Source organism: the organism of the source record quoted next, unplaced genomic scaffold (genome assembly GCF_019419815.1).
Source record: "Pyrus x bretschneideri cultivar Hongxiangsu unplaced genomic scaffold, Pyrus_bretschneideri_v1 Contig16, whole genome shotgun sequence".
Taxonomy (NCBI): Eukaryota; Viridiplantae; Streptophyta; class Magnoliopsida; order Rosales; family Rosaceae; genus Pyrus; species Pyrus x bretschneideri.
This window is the reverse complement of record NW_025999457.1, coordinates 1,977,978-1,989,886: the sequence shown is the minus strand read 5'-3', so window position 1 is coordinate 1,989,886 and position 11,909 is coordinate 1,977,978. Positions and strand designations below refer to the sequence as shown.

The 11,909-nt window shown below is 36.4% G+C and overlaps 1 protein-coding gene across 1 annotated transcript; it reads right to left on the bottom strand.

The window, feature by feature from the left end:
* Positions 1–1,744: 1,744 nt before the first annotated feature.
* Positions 1,745–4,954, bottom strand: LOC125475718 (WAT1-related protein At1g43650-like). Its single transcript, XM_048580888.1, has 7 exons — positions 4,652–4,954; positions 4,498–4,560; positions 4,295–4,411; positions 3,922–4,171; positions 3,492–3,650; positions 2,343–2,494; positions 1,745–2,027 (listed from the first exon to the last, which is right to left on the bottom strand). Exons 1-7 carry the CDS (start codon positions 4,852–4,854, stop codon positions 1,907–1,909), a joined length of 1,065 nt encoding a protein of 354 aa, XP_048436845.1. The 5' UTR covers positions 4,855–4,954; the 3' UTR covers positions 1,745–1,906.
* Between the last annotated feature and the right edge of the window lie 6,955 nt (positions 4,955–11,909).

Here is an 11,909-nt window from a genome sequence, read left to right as displayed (position 1 = left end):
TGTGTGAAAACTTGGAAGGGAAGAGAAGGGATTTTGAGTTGCGGAGGGTTAAGGGTTTGAAACTTTGAAGGAGGGGAAACTTTCGATTAAACTACCAAGTGGAATTGGACCGATTGTGAAAACGAAACAATTTTACAGTTGAAATTGAAACATAAATACTTGTAAGGATCAAAGTGAAATTTCGTTAAATTTGTGAGCCCAAACCCCAAAGCCCATATGGGGGGTCCAAACCCAAAGCCCATACGAGGGCCCAAAACCCAAAGCCCATATGATTTTTATTGCATTATTAATTCTTTGATCTAGCAAAAATTATTTTTTAGTTCGCTAGGGTATTGTTTGGTATGCAGACGGGACGGGACGGAACGGAATGGGACGGGACGGAACGGAACGAAATGGGACGGAGCGGGAGCAAAGATGCCCTCGGATGGAAACAAGGAGGAAGAAGAAGGAGACGGAGACGGAGAGGTTATAATTTTGTGTTCCACGGATGTGGAATGAGTCGTTCCAGGAGGGTGAGGCGGAACGAAAATTCACCCAAAACTCGTTCTGTGGAACAGCTCGTTCCACCTGTTTTAGGCGCACCAAACGTGGGACGGAACGCCTTGTCCCACTCTGTTCCGTCCCGTCCCACATACCAAACAGTACCTAGAGGAAAACTTGAGTTCAAATCTCATGGACTACAATACAAATAAAAAATTCAGCCTAGTCCTCTCCATGGGCCATTCGATAAAATTCAACAATACAGAGACAACAAAATTCAAACAATACAGAGATGATTAGCATGGCCCGCTACATTAGAATGTACAAATAAATTCAGCTCTATTGTAGGCATAATTTACTGAACGTTTATGGAGGCCATAGAGAGAGGGTGCGCCAATAGTAGAGAGAAAGAGAGATGTGTAATTGTGAGGTGTGTTCTATTCCACTTTATTATACATTTATCTATAGTAGTATGGAAGGATAATTTCTTATCCTAATAGAATTAGAACTCTAATAGAATAATATATAGTCTAAGAGATGTGGTAGAATCTCATAAGGATATCCTAGATATGTTAGGATATACACAATCACATTCCTAATCTAATAGACTGAAACAATACAGAGACGATTAGCATGACCCCCTACTACTCAACTATTATAACTTATTTTTTAGTCAATTTTAAGTCCTTAATTACTTTAAATTTCCCTAAAACACCATATCAACATACTAGTTATAATACTATTGACCCATTTAATATATTTGGGTACCGGTTATTATTCAAATATTATCTATACCTATTAAGAGAATCCTTCTTATCAACTTTTTTTTTTTTCTATTTTGCCCACACTTTTGATCTATTGACAAAAAGAGGGCAAAATAGTAATTTTCTACTCTTTGACAAAATGACAATCATATCCCTATTTTTCCTATTTTACCCTCTTTTTTTTATTTAGAAAATGACAATCATATACTTATTTTTCCTATTTTATCCTTTTGTTTTTTTTTTTAGAAAATGACAATCATATACTTATTTTTTCAATTTTACCCTCACTTTTAATACACAATATTTACATAAGAAGGACAAAACAGTAATGATGTAATATTAAAAAAAAAATTACTTATTAAGAGAAATTGTTCATACATACAAAGTGTGTGCTCTCTGCTAACCTTTATTATAGCAAGTGTTCTTTTTCGTGTCGAATTTTTCAAACTAAGAGTATTTGTTAGTATCTTGCAAATTTAACCATATATGCACCATGGGAATTTACGCTTATCCACGAGATTTAACCATTGATAATTTTTAGCACAGCTCCGAGTTTCGAAGTTAATTAGCAAATACAAATCTATGTGATAGCATCCATGTCTATATACACTGCAATCAAAACTTAGAAATACTAAATTCCCTCCCATCCCATCTATATCATGTTATACGACTTCCGGCTTGTTTTCTTGTTTTTGATCACTTTCTTGCCTCCTTTGGTCCTCTTTCTTCTTTACCCACAACACCCCATAGAGACCCGCAACTAGCAATACACCCCCTCCGATACTGCAACACGTTATTTAAATTCGATCACAAAAATAGTCACATTCATATGTGTAATTCGACATCAATACTTAAAAGAATACCGCTACACGCATTGGTGATTGTCTCAATTTTTCACTTTTTCAGCATCAAGTGATTTGAATAATGAGGATGTAATCACATGATGTGACGGTTGATAGTTGAATTCTTTTTCTAATGATTTAAAGAAGAAATTCAATTATTAGCCGTCACATCTTGTAGTCTATAAAATATAATTGAAGTAAATGGTATGTTCGGCACCATTCAGAAATAAAATGTATGATAGATAAAGATATGGACCTTCCCAAGTAGATGGCTTCTTTCCACATGAACGCTGAGAAGACGGCTGTTATAATAAGTGATAATGGAGTGAACGATGCAGTGAATACCGGGCCCTTCTTCTCTATAACCCAAACTTGCAGCCAATAAGTAATCCCAGTTACAATTACACCCTGCCATTACCAATTAATTACCATGAGAACTCAATGAAATGTTCACGACAAAAATCTACTGATCAAATGAAAATTTTATAAAAATAATCTATAGATAAAAATTTAAAAGATGAACGGTTTAGATCATGAAAAAAATATGACGAAATGAGCTCAAACATGTGATATTGTTGTATTAAGTTACTAATCATTTAGCATGTGAGCGCTCCCCTATGTTTGTATATGTATGTGATATATTTATATAGATGCATGCCCATGTATATTATATGTAATGCTGGATAAATATGCATGTGATCTCATAACAACCCTATGAATACTAATAGATCAAAATATGAGTCATTATCCCATCTCTTTGAGGGAATAGGAGCCATATACAAATCCAGAACATTTTCAAATAGTACCTTTTTAGGAACTAATTGAGCCACTTACATATATATGGTCCAAAGGGATCTGCACGGCATGCAATCCTCAATGTCTAAGATAACATATACAAGTGGTCCAAATAGTTATATGGTCCAAAGGGATCTGCACGGCATGCAATCCTTAATGTCTGAGAAGACATATATAAGTGGTCCAAATAGTTCTCAAGACAAAAGATCTTTGTGATTTAGTTGCAAATATTAATTGTTTTGTTTTATCATGCAGTCATTTCATGCATGGTTAAATTTGATTGTCGAGGATGGTAATTTCATGCATACAACGGATGTATGAAGTGATTTTGTTACATATTTTTTGAATGGTATGATATAAACAAGAAAAATGTCATGTAAAACATATACACGTTGTGTGCAAGTATTTTTTAAGTCGGTACATACAAATGACTATCATAAAATACTAACTGGGAATAGTAATTTCTTGCATACGACGTGTGTATATAATGATCTTTTCACTCATTTTATCGTTGTTATAGTTATCAAAAAAATGAGAAAAAACCGCACAAAACATATACATGTTGTATGCAAGAATTCTATATGCCCGTGGTTATGTAGGAATGACTTACACAATAGACAACAGAGAGAAGATGAATGTCCCATCCAATCTTCCAAGCTGATGGGTTTCTCTCAAATGCAATGGCCCAGAAAGCTGACAGGATGCAGCTGAAGAAGCATTGCAAAGTGGTAAGCCTCAACTTTGCCGGATATTGCTTGATAATGGGACCCTAGAACATAAGCACTAGTTAACAAGGCAAGAGGCACCCAAAAAAAAAAAAAAAAAAAAAAAAAAACGAAAAACGTTATTTTACCAAGCTTAATATCTTCCAAATTCACCGTCTGGTAAGAAAACCCTTTTTTCTTAATTATAAAATATCTAGCAAAGAAGAATTCCATTTAGTTTAAGCTAATAACGGTGATAAGATGCACCTGAAGTCTTAAGTTCTAATCTCTCGTGCATAAACAATAAATAAATATAGTGGTGGTGATGAGATGAACCTGCAAAATTAACCACAAAGCCCATGCAGTATTAGCCGAGATCATGATGAGGGAACCTTTTAACCAGTCTCCTCCTGTGGAGGAAGTTGATGAGGAGGGGTGTGGAATTTGCCTTTGATTTGATGGAAACCAGTTGAAGTTTATGGAAGGCCCTTTCACTAAAGCAAACACCAATGCTCCTGAAAGGCTTGTGAGAGAACCCAACACCTTGGCCACTCCGTTCAAATGTTTCATAGAAATGCTTTCCATCCTGCACAAAAAAGTTAATTAAAAACCAACTTTCTTCGTCAATATTTGACAAAACTATCTATCTATATATACACACACACCTTAAGTAATAAGTAAAATATCATATAAAGTTTAATTTAATTACCTTAATAAAACGGCCATGAAAAAAGTGATCGCAGGAATTAAAGTGGTGGTGGCTGCAGCAAAGGTTGCAGAGGTGTAGTTGATTGCAACATAATAGAGATTTAAACTCAGGGTAATCCTAGATTAGAGAGATAATACAAGATTAGAGAACTTGATTAATTGAAATGTTGATGAGAGCAAAAACTAAACCAAGTTCATACGTACCCAGATAAGGAGACTAAGAAAATCTTGCAGAGTAAGGTGTAGGAAAGAGGAGCTTCTTTTGAACTGAAAATTCAGAAAACAAAAAAAGATTCAAAAACAATATAACACTAATTAAGTGGGAGAGTGGGTTTAATTAGGAGGAGTAACTAACAACCTTTCAAGGAAGAACGCAAAGGGAGCCAAGGCAAGGGAGGCAAAACCTTGACGATAAACCACAAAGACATAAGGGTTCATTCCTTTAGAAATTGCTGCCTTTGAGAACAAGGCCATACCTGCATACACAAACTGTATGAAGAGCATTGCAACATAAGCCTTATGCCTCTCCATTACTAGGCACTTCATTTTCATATATGGCATTGGTCTCCAATTTGAGCAACTCGGATTTCAATATATATAGACAAAGGTGCTTGCTTGAATCTGAAGTCTAAACTTTGCTTTGCTCCAAGGAGCTTTCAGTCAGCTTCAAGGTTTTATTGGCTACTTGCTACTTTTTATGTATACATACATGAAAACACACACATATTTAAATTGAATACGAAATTTGGGTCAGTCCAACAAATAATTTCATATTTCAGTAGATATGTCAATAGACTTTTCAACTTTTTAATAAAGCTTAGTAGCCACAATTTTTCTAGACGCATCTTAGTGTGAGGTTTTATCTTAAAATGTTTTTATGTTATTAATGGTGAACCGTTTATGTAATTTTATTTTATTTGTGGTACTTTTTCAATGTATGATTAACTCCATGCTTGTACCAAGCCACACTACCCAAACAAAGCAAGACGAATAGTACTTGACTATTCGAGAATGAGTAAAAATTCCTACTCCAAACTCTTTGTGGCCAATTCAAAGAACGTCAAGCTTATTATCAGAACCGATCATATTATAAATCCTTCTTTACGGAGATCATTTCTACAAAAAATCAATTAAAACTAAGATTGTTTAGTCAATCAGTTGCAGCAAATAGATAGACAGTTTATTTAGTCAATCCACAATAGTATTACGAACCATTTATCTAATTTTTATAGTTGATTGATTAAACGACTTTAGTTTTAATTGATTTTTTGTAAACATGATCTTGACAGAGTGATTTATAATAAGACCAGACTTAATCATAAGTACGAAATTCTACTAATCAGCTACAAAGAATCTTGAGTAAAAATTCCTACTCATCATTGAATAGTCAAACTAGTCAAGCAAGACCAAGGCCAAGTTGACGTGCCCCTTACAACCCTCGCACTTGCAAGTGTGACATGGTTTTTTTGCAACTTCACCTTCGATTAGGAGTTGTTAAGCAATGCTCCACCTAGCTAGGAAATTTAACCACCTCTAGGCTCTAGGTTTTCTTGAACATGCTCAACTTAATCAAGTATTTTACTTGAGTCACCAGTAATGACACACCCCGATCGAGGTCAGGGCATGCTGGCCGTCACGTGGAAGTGACGTAACCATGTGCACAGTGCGGAAGCTAATAAAATAATAATAGAAGAAATACGAATAAATAAAAACTAGCATACATATGGTAATAGAACAAGTGCTAGCGTAAGTGAGACACAAGTTCAGAGCATGACGCCTAAGTAGTCCAACTAAAACGACGCGACAACTATACACCCGAAGGTGGCCCTACACTGATGATCGTCTGTCAGAAATGCCGGGAAAGCCCTCTGGGAAACCACCGAACCAGTTAGACCGCTAGAACCTGGAGGGGCGCAAAACAAAAGCGTGAGTGGGCAAAAACAAAGCTTTTCGAAAACCATTTAACAAATAAGTTCTAACCCCTCGCCGTAAAATCTGTATACTTCCCAGAAAATAAACATACGTATATATATATATATATATATATATATATATATATATGCCAATCATGCTCTAGAATGTGCCATGTCGGAACCTCAAAATGAAATGCAAGTGCTTAGGTATAAATCATATCAATAACATATAATCTGGCAGCCGGAGTCACCTAACGTGACCTGTACGGCTGTATCTAGAGCTCAAATCTCAATATCAATAACTAAACCTGCCCACGAGTCGGAACCACCTAAAGTGGTCTGTACGACATGCCTGGGTGTAATACATATAAACGCTCTAGTGCTACGATCACGTGAAGGCTGTGCGAATAATCGCGGGTCACCTACGAGTCGGAACCACCTAAAGTGGTCTGTACGACAGGACTGTGCACCTAACTTGGATCCAAGCTGAGCATGTGGTGCGGAAGGTGAACAACACGTGAAGGACTGTGCCCTACTCTGGGCGGGAGCACTAACATCGGGGGTGCAGGTTATGAGCTCTCTAAGCATCTCGAATCACTACTGAATGTAAACATAAATAACACTTACCTGTGCGTCCGCAGCACCCAATATGCATATGTGTATATATATATATATGTATACACTAATGATGCAACTAACGATGCATAAATAACGATAATCTAATGCATGGCATATGGCAAATGATAATTCAAATCAATTTCTGGGAAAAATATAAGTATATAGGTATGTACGGAAAACCAAAAGCCCACTCACTGGTAAGTGGAAGGGTCGTAACCCCCCTGCCTCGAGTGACCACGCTCGTCCTCGGGATACGTCTCACCTATATGCGAAATAACTATAAAAACGTTAATTTTTAAAGCACATAACCAAACTTTTGAAATAACTTCTCATACATTGCTCAAATAGGGTGTATGAATACACCAACGTGATCTACTCAACCTCAGGAACATCCCCATATTTTTAAAATAATTTTTCACCGCTGCACGCGCCGGCCACGCGCAGGCACATGCCTGGCACGCTGACAGCGTCAACTGATGCCGTAGGGAATATTCCGTCAGTTTTAACAGATTCCTTCAACGGCGTCAGGAATATTCCGTCAGACTTGACGGAATATTCCGTCATCTTCTCCGGCGAGCCTCCAGCGCCGGCGAAATCGCGAAAACTTTAAACTTCAATATCTTCTTCGTTTTTCATCCAAATTTCACAAAATTGGTACCAAAATGAAGCTTAGAACTAGAGGAACACAATCATACTACTTTCAAGGGCTAAAAACCACGAAATCTCACCTGAAAATTCAACCCAATTCCGGCCAACTTCGAAACTAATGTTCCCGACGTCCAAAACCATCAAACGAACCACCCCGAGCCTCCTAGGGACCTCACCAAGCTACCTACAAGCTTGAAATTCCCTAAAACGTGAAAAATCACGTGTGCATGAACAGTACTCGAAATCGGATATCGTGGATTCGACGTGAAAACGATGGTGTTCTTACCTGGAAATGGTATGGTTGGACTCCTGCAAGCCTCACGAGCTCGAATATGGCCTTGGATTCCACGATCTGTGAAGGTTTGATAGGGTTATGGGTGTGTCCATACGTTTTCAAAGGAAATGGAAGGAATGGGGACTCGGGACAGTGCAGAAAACAGGAGGAAAAAGGCTGTGGTGTGTGGGAAGGTGTGTGTGGCTCCAAACATGCCAACCAAACTCAAAAACAACAAATAAACGTAAAGAAATCGAACTAGGGGCAATTTTGTCTTTTCACACGTACGTTGTAATATTTCTGGGACGGGTTGTCACAAGTAACCTTCTTGATCATTAGCTTGCTCCAGCTTGAACCACATGTGTCCTAGCCGAATTGCCTCTGAACTAATTGTTGTGCAATGGACGAGCTCGATAAATACTTAAAATGTGATTTAGCATTAGTGTTCTTCTAAGCTTAGGTACTTAACAAATGGTGGATATTTTGATGAATAGGGTTATCCTTTTCAACTCACCATGTCCCGAATTCACACTCACTTTTCTTTCATAATTTAAATGAATTTAATGTAAATTATTACCAGATACTCAAAAAGCTTTGATAAACTACTATTTTTTATTTCCTTCTTTTTTTTCGTAGGCTTTATATGTCATGCATTGTGTCATGATATGACCATGCTCAAGGATGATGCCGGATAATTGATGTGCCTAGACAGAGATGGAAAATACCAATATTACTTATATAAAATATACAATTACGAAAATTATTGGTACAATTAATTAAGATAAGCTTGGATAGTCCACATTTCCTCTGCTATTATGATCGTGAGGCCTGCGAGAGAGATCTCAGGTGTCTTCCAATCAATTTCAAAAGACCATAGTCAAGCATCCCACCTGCCTGCTATTGAAAACCACTCAGACGAGTACGATCGTTGAGTGGAAATGCACTAGACCAAAAATATCAGCTAACTGACAATTTGGTGGAACCGTACCATTTTGTAACATGCAAATCTTGTGGGATAACACTTTGTTGTTTCCACCTAACCGACTTGTCTATCCGTTTTGTAATAATATATTTTTATCGTATAAACATCATAATCGGAATCATATATTTTCTTGTATTGTCAAATCATCTAATTTAGAGATTGTTTACTCATCCATGCTGTGTCAAACAAATCAACTCTTTTAGTCATAATTAACATTTTTACGATGAATCGTTCATTTTTTATGCATGTGAATTGGTAAAGGATCTTCAAATTGAATGATTATTTTTAGATCATTTGCATAGATAATCTTAAGATGTGATGAAAAGATTGAATAATTCCGATTAGAATATTTCTTAGTTATAATGCGTTAGTTAAAATGGGGTGGGACAATTGAGTTTTCCTTCCAAAATTTAATGGTATACCTCTCCAATTTGACAAGTTAATGGTTCATCCTGTACTGACGCATTCCCATTGACTAGCTTCCTCCAACTTGGCTGCTGTGATCCAAATGGCTGGTTCTTTGCATGGATAGCTTCTTGATGCCTTTTTTAAGGACCTTCTTTTCAGAGTGGGTATAGTCTTATAGATGGAAGTTTCCGTTAGTGTTATGGGTGGCTTGGCGGCCGGACAGGGGTGGCGGCTGGTGTTATTCCTTCAAAAGTTCTATTTTCTTTTGTTTTTTTTAGTTTGTTGTTTATTATAAGAGAGAAGACAAATTTGGTGCAAATGCAACATTCAAAATACCACAAGTAGAAGGTTAATTGTTTATATAAAATTAAAGAGAATTAGAAGTTGGCCATCCCAGCCCCCCTATTTTCTTATCAATTCTTTTTAAAGTCTGGTGTATTTTATTTCTTCTTATATAATACATATCAGCCTCTTGTCTCATGCAGACGCATGTGTCAATTGGTTTTTTGGGACCCACATCATGTCGAAATTTAACGATCCAAATCGTTTATTTTTTCAAATTGTACTTCATAGATCATTCTTACAATAGACCATCCTTGTAATGAACCTATATATACATATATATTAAGTATTATAATAATTCTAGATACCGCATCCCCTCATGCTTCAAGATATCGCCTATGTGAGACTATCCATAATTAAAACGTCTTGACTTCGTCGTCGCTTTTTCAAAAGAAAGGGGGAGGGTGTGAAACCACTTACATTAGCCTTTATTACTATATTGTTGTTTATACTCATAAAATGAAAGCCTAACTTCTTTTTGACTGTTTTCCTCATTTTGTTTAATAATTTCTTATTCATCTTAACGACGTGAGATAAAATTCATAATTTATCCTTCAACTTACCAAGTTTGTACAATACTGTATATTCCGCAAAATTGTTATAAAGTGGCTCATCACTTCATCAAGTCAAACTTATATAGTGGTGATTCAATAGTTTAGTTTGAGGAGCTTCTGGATGTTAGTAGGGATGTATCCTACCAAGATTTGTACTCTCGTTGAGTTTATTTATCAATAAAGCTATCGTTTTCTCTTCAAAAGCAAAAAATTAATGGCGTTCGTGAAAAAGACTATTAATCCAACGTTGGACATAATTTGAAGATGAGAGCAACTATTACTAGAGTTCATAAACAAAAATGCAAGTCCTGATATAGTTAAGACCAACTTTACAAAAAAAATTTGAACAGCAATGATAGAGTGATTTCATTGATAAGAACTGAAAAATACAAGAGGATGCCATATTAGGTACATATTATCCAGACCAAACCTTGACCTGGAGAGAAATTTCCACAACTAAATCATTAGATAGACCTCCACATAGCTACCACCAATTATTACCACAAACACGAACAACAAACAATGCAAATCTAACACAAGGACGATAGAAACGTCATATTTGGTACCGAATGCCTACACAAAGTAATTGCTCAAAAAAGTGAGGCCAACAACCATTGCTAAAATAGTAAGGCCACAACAATTATTAAAGCAACCACAAAATACATCACAAAACAATAAAAGCAGCTAATTTGAGAATAGAACCACAAATCAGCCCGTCTTCATAGCGAGGGCAACACCGTTTCTAGACAGATTTGTTGCCTCCATCGAAAATACACCACATATATGGCCAAGAAAGGCAGCTTAGCGGCGGGTAGGCTGAGGAGCGCACAACCATCATGGAGAACAAATCGTAGGAAGTGGATCCGACCACGGCAACCATAAATCTTGCCCATAACCACAAATCAAGGCCAGATTCGAGGGCCACTTGGGTTTGGAAAGAAAAGTGCAACAAAATTTGGAGGGTTGTTTGCAAAAAGGTAGGAGAGAGGACGTGAGGAAGGACTATACGAGGGTTTACTGGGTTGCCGCCGTTCCCAAGCCGAAGCAAGGGACCGGCGGCTGTCAGGCTTTGAGTTATAGGTTTTTTTTTTTTTGGTTGGAGAAGAAAGGTTAGACCGTTAGAGAGAGAGAGCGGTTGTAAAGTTGGCTTCTCAAACTGTATGATTTTTGCTCACAAGAAAGAACGTTCTTTTATTCCTACAATTTAGATAAAAGAAAATTAAAAGATTTATCTCCAAAAATATTTCAAGTAAATAGGATAGATTTTATTACAAGTTTGAAAAAGAAAAAAAAAAGGTATGACTCTCCCACCTGTTTAAAATATAATGTAGGATTATCTTCATAAAATGATGGAGGTATTTGATCGAGAGAATTCATTCTACATAACGGTGCCTACCGTGGAGTTTCTAGCCTCCTTTAGTGCCATATCGGGAAACACGAGTTCCTTAGAGGTCCTTATATTAGGCTAGTCACTTTCATTATTGATAAGATATTTGACCATTTGGAATGAGAATTGAGGTTTGAGCCATTAATTGTGTGAATTAGGCTTGTGATGATTATACCATAATTAATATAATATTAATATTAATTAATCAAGACAAGGGCCTTGGAGCCTAAGAAGTTAAAATTAATATAATTTTGAATTAAGTTTCTAATTAAATTAATTAAAAATCATTTTGATTAATAGACACAACTGTTTGGAAAGACTTGTGTGGTTTCACATACATCTAAACGGTATTTGAAAAGTATGAAATAACCTATATAACTGAAGACTCAGTTTCATCGTATCTTATCTTTTTCCTTTTCTATCTCTTCCATACAAAACCTTACAGAGAGTAAACACACAAAGCAATTTGCCAGAATTTTATAATCCGATG